The following is a 5425-nucleotide window of genomic DNA, read 5'->3' as shown; positions in this document are numbered from 1 at the left end:
TGTCCGGATTATTATACGACCATATAAATCATATTTTGTCTTCAGTATTCATAGAAAAAGATTGAAACACTATTTTGAAATGTTAAATGAGTAACATTATCTTAATTTCAAGAATTTTTTTGCATGTAAACAGCGCTTCGTTTACTAAAAAACTAAAAAAACTGTTTTAGTCCCATTGCTTTCTATGTAAAAACAACGAGAGATGGGACAACTAGTGCCAAGCTGGAGATATGAGGAACTAATCAAGTTAGGATAGTTCTGCTTTAGGTCAATATCTTTGTTCAGGTTCACAATCTTTGATGCACATGTAAATATAACCTCAAAGAGCAAAAGCTTTAGTGCAGTAGGTGCAGTAACATTTTATTTAAAAAACGGATTCAAAATGACAGAAGAAGAGTGTAGTTTACGTCCGATCAACTGTGAATTAAATGTATTATCTGTCCCAGATGGATCGGCGATGTTTATGCAAGGTGCAGTAATATCTTTGGCACAGTGAAGAATAGCTTTTATTCTCAGTTTTGACAGTAGAGGATATATTTTTGAAGTTGAACATTTTCAGGGGACACTACAGTTATCGCAGGCGTTTATGGCCCAGTAGATGTAAAATTACAGAAAATGATGTACGACAAGGCTAGTGTTGAAGCAACATACACGGCAGCTAAGGGACCACCAAGTAAGTTTTCAAAAATTCCGTTGAGAAGGCTTTTAATCAAAGTATCGAGATGTTTCGATCCCGAAAGATACCGTTTGTGTCCTCATTTTTTAAATTCTGGATTAGGCAACGAAAATAATATTTCAATCCTTTTTAAAACCGATCAGAGCTACCAAACATAACCTCAAATTAATTAAAAACTGTTTTCGCGCCTACTAAGTATCCTTTCTTTAGAAAAAAATCGGTTTATTTTCCAACATTTTTGTTGTAGATTTTAGAGAAATTCTTATACGAATTGAAAACGTATATGATTTACAGAAGTTTCTTTATGACGTGAAAATTCGAGTGAATTGAATATGAAGGACACTATTCTTTTCAATTTCAATTCTTTAAAATTAGCAGATTAGTTTTTTGTTCGTTAACAAAGTGTGATACCGTAATTTAAATATTAAAAAAAAATTTCAAACAAAAAATACATTTTCTATGTATTTCCGGATGAACTATTCATCCAGGTAGAATTAAGTTCTATTATTTGAATTGGATTTCGATTTTTCAAAAAGGTACCACTTTCCTCGCTCTCTTGACATATTTATCATATAGACGTATTATATTATTTTTATTTAAAAATTTTATTTTTAAAGTTAAGACTAAGAAAAATATGAGATTTATGAGCATGCTAAAAGTGAGAAAAATTCAAGATCCATAATTTAACATTAGATTTAATCAATACATATGCGTACACAATTCTTTTAGTTTATATTTTATATAAGAACGATTGTTGTTATTGTTGAATAACATTAAAAATGGTATTTTTGCAATAAATAAAACATAACAATTTTTCTATATGCAACTATTTTATTAAAAATTTATTTATTATTTTGAAGATTCATTATTTCTGTTAAAAATTAACTTCTTTGTTTAAAAATTTAACTATTCTGTTCGAAATTCGCTTTTTTTCGTGTAAATTATTTTTTCAAACTGAAAATTTAACGATTTCATGTTAATTTAATACTTATATTCCGTAGTTTGAAGACTATTAGATAAAAATTCCTTTAATATATCAAGTTTTGGTTAAGAATTCATGTATTTTGTTAAAATTAATATTTTTGGTTGAAGTTAAATTTGATTAATTAAAAATTAGTTTGTTTTTTAAATTGAAAATGTATTTTTGAACTAAAAATATAACTATTCAATTTTTGTCGAATATTTTAATTTATAAATTAAGTTTTATTTGTTAACATATATGTTTGGTTAAAAAGTTAATTATTACGTTGAAAATTTCTTTGAATTTTCATGTTTTGGTCGAGAATTCATGTATTTTATTTAAATTAATATTTTTTGTTAAAAACTCATTTCACTGATTAAAAATGAGTTTTTTTATTGACAATTTATTTTTGAACTAAAAATATAACTTCCATTTTTGTCGAATATTTTCTTTTTAGTAATTTAGTTTTATTTGTTGAAAATTTATCTGTTTGGTTGAAAAGTTAAGTATTATTTTGAAAATTTCATCGAAATTTCATGTTTATGTTGAGAATTCATTTATTTTGTTAAAATTAATGTTTTTGGTTGAAAGTTCATTTGACTGATTAAAAACTAGATGTTTTTTATTGAAAATTTATTTTTTAACTAAAATATTATTATTCAATTTTTGTCCAATATTTTTTTTAATCGTTAATTTTTAATTATTGAAAATTCATCTGTTTGGTTGAAAAGTTAATTATTATGTTGAAAATTTGCCTTTTTTGTAGAAAATTGAAGTATCATGTCAAAAATAAATATTTTTCGTTAAAGATACGTTATTTCAGTTCAAAATTAATATTTCTTTCTTAAAAGTACAACTATTTTGTTCAAAACTATTTTTTTAAAGTGATTTTTCTAAACTGAAAATTGAACTATTTCATGCTTGTTTTAATACTTATTTTCCTTAGTTTAAAATTCAGCTTTGTGGTTGAAAATATCATAATTTTTTCGAAACTTTGTCTTTTGTCGTAGAATATTAAATCTTCTTGTCCACTAATTTAATTTTTTTGTTTAGAAATTAAACTATTAGATTAAAAATTCCTTAAAAATTTTAAGTTTTGGTGGATAATTAATGTCTTTTATTTAGAATAGTCTTTCTGGTTGAAACTTTCTTTCATTGATTAAAAATTAGTTGTTTTCTTCTTGAAATTTTATTGTTTGACTAAAAATATAACTGTTAAATTTTTTTCGAATATATTTTTTTCTTTGGAAATTTAGTTTTCTTTGTGGAAAATTTATCTGTTTGGTTGAAAAGTTAACTATTATGTTGAAAATTGTCCTTTCTTGGTAGAAAATTCAAGTATTATGTTAAAAATTAATGTTTTTCTTTAGAATCATTATTACAGTTCAACATTATTTTTTTTTCTTATAAGTTAAACTATTTTGTTGAAAACTCGTTTTTTGTTGTTGAAAATAAATTTCTTGACACAAGCTATTCGGTTGAACATACATTTCTTTTGTTGAAAATTTAACTAATAGGTCTAACATCCTTTACAAAATTCAAATTTTGGTACAAAATTCATATATTTTGTTGTTAAAAAATAATCTTTTGGATTGAAAATTTATTTCTTTGATTAATAATTGAAGTGTTTTGTTGAAAAGTTACATTTTATTGTTTTAATCCAACTATTCTTGAATAAAAATGAAAATATTTTTTTGTGCAAATATCAAATATTTAAATTTTTGTTGAGATTTTTTTTTGCGAAAGTTCATCACTGGTTGAAAATTTTCTATTTGGTTGAAAAATTCCTTTTTCTTCGGTTTAAAATGAAGAATTTTAACTAAAAATGTAATTTTTCTCTTTTTTTACAAAATTTACCTTTTTAAGTAAGTTTTAGTTTTGAATTTAAACATTTCGCAAATTATTTTCCCTGTCCGTTAACTGAAACTAAATTATTAATTATGTGTGTCAATTTGGCAAAATTTTTCCTCGCAGTTTGTCAAATTATCGAGTTGATAAAAAAATAATATTTTCAAATTAATATTAATTTCTAGTAAAAATTTTTTTACTAAAAATATAACTTCAATTTTTGTAAAATATTATTTTTCTTTAGAAATTTAGTTTTATTTGTTAAAAATGTATCTGTGTGGTTGAAAAGTTAACTATTATGTCAAAAATTTTCTTTTTTTGTAGAAAATTCAAGTATTATGTTAAAAATGGAGTTTTTTCTTTAAAGTGCAACTATTTTGTTGAAAACTCGTTTTTTTTTTTGTTAAGAATCATTTTTTTAAACTGAAAATTTATCTATTTTATTTTTTAGTTTAATACTGATATTTTTTAATTTAAAATTCATATTCAACTATTAGATTGATGATTCCTTTCATATTTCAAGTTTTTGTTGAGGTAATTCATGTATTTTATTAAAATTACTCTTTTTGGTTGAAACTTAATTTTTTAAATTAAAAATTGGTTGTTTTTTTTCTGAAAATTTATTGTTTGACTAAATATATAACATATATTTCTTTGGTTGAAAATTTAACTAATAGGTCTAAACTTCCGTTAAAAATTAAAATTTTTTTAAAATTCTTGTATTTTGTTAAAAAATAATCTTTTGGATTGTTGATTTATTTCTCTGATTGAAAATTTAACTTTTTTGTTGAAAGATCGCATGTTTTGTTTTAATTTAATTGGTTTGGAATAAAAATAAAAATATTTTTTGGTGGAAATATCAACAATTAGAATTTTTGTTGAGATTTTTTCTTGGTTTAAAATTAATGATTTTAACTAAAAGTGTAATTCTTGCCTTTTTTGGTTTAAAATGGATTTTTGGAAGTAAGTTTTAGTTTTCAATTTAAATATTTGAGTACAAATATTAAAAAATGGCCATTTCGTACCTGTTACAAAAGTATAACTTAGGAATCATACCTTCAAACCAAAGGACAATTATTCTTTACAAAAATGCAATTTTCAAACAAAAAATATGACAGTTCAACACAAAATTAATTTTCCACGAAACTGATGCATTTTTACGCAAAAAAGATAATTTCAAACTAAAAAATAATGTAGTTTAAGTTTGACCCAAGTAGATGAATTTTCAATTAAAAAAGATTAATATATCAGAAGATAATTAAACTGTTGAAAAAGATTTTAATCGAGTTTTCAAGATCAAACTATGATTTTTTTAACAAGAAATAATTTTCTACCAAAAAAATTCAATTTTCAATCCAAAAAGACGAATTTTTAACCAAAAAGGATGACTTAACAGAATTGTTGAATTCTCTAGCAAATAGTTGTATTTTTATCAAATAAATATGAAATTTATCTTAAAGTAGAAGAATTTTTTATTACAAAAAAGTTGAGTTCTCATCAAAAAAAGATTTCAGTTAACTCAGTAACATCAAAAATTGAATTTTTGTAACAAAAATATAAGTTTCTACGAAACTTATAAATTTTTAACAAAGTAGTTAAATTCTCTACCAAATAGTTGCATTTTTATCCAAAAAGTTCAATTTTGTACTGAAACAGATGATTATGTAATAAAAACCAATTTTTTTTTGTAAGTGGAACTTTCATCCAGAAAATATTTCAGTTTATTTTTCAACGCCAAAATATAAATTTTAAACAAAAAGTAACTTTTCGACGAAATAGTTCAATTTTCAAGAAAATAGTATAATAGCTTAATTCATAACCAGTTTGCATTTTTATCAAAAAAAGATTTAATTTCTGCTAAAGCAGGTAAACTTTAAAATAAAAAAGACAAACTTTCAAAAAAAGAGTTAAATTTTCAACCGAAAAGTTAACGAAAAAAT

At 22.8% G+C, this 5425-nt stretch overlaps 1 protein-coding gene across 2 annotated transcripts in view; it reads left to right on the top strand.

Moving 5' to 3' along the window:
* The first annotated feature begins 266 nt into the window (after positions 1-266).
* The window catches only part of LOC117172779 (exosome complex component RRP46), a 101602-nt gene continuing 96443 nt past the window's right edge, over positions 267-5425 (top strand). For both annotated transcript variants that reach the window (XM_033360990.1, XM_033360989.1), the window contains exons 1-2: positions 267-470; positions 560-673. In XM_033360990.1, coding sequence (XP_033216881.1) covers positions 383-470; positions 560-673 — 202 coding nt within the window. In that variant the 5' untranslated portion in view covers positions 267-382. The remainder of the gene's footprint in view (positions 471-559; positions 674-5425) is intronic.

The sequence above is a fragment of the Belonocnema kinseyi genome, chromosome 5, assembly GCF_010883055.1.
Source record: "Belonocnema kinseyi isolate 2016_QV_RU_SX_M_011 chromosome 5, B_treatae_v1, whole genome shotgun sequence".
Classification (NCBI taxonomy): Eukaryota; Metazoa; Arthropoda; class Insecta; order Hymenoptera; family Cynipidae; genus Belonocnema; species Belonocnema kinseyi.
This window is presented reverse-complemented; position numbering and strand designations above follow the sequence as displayed.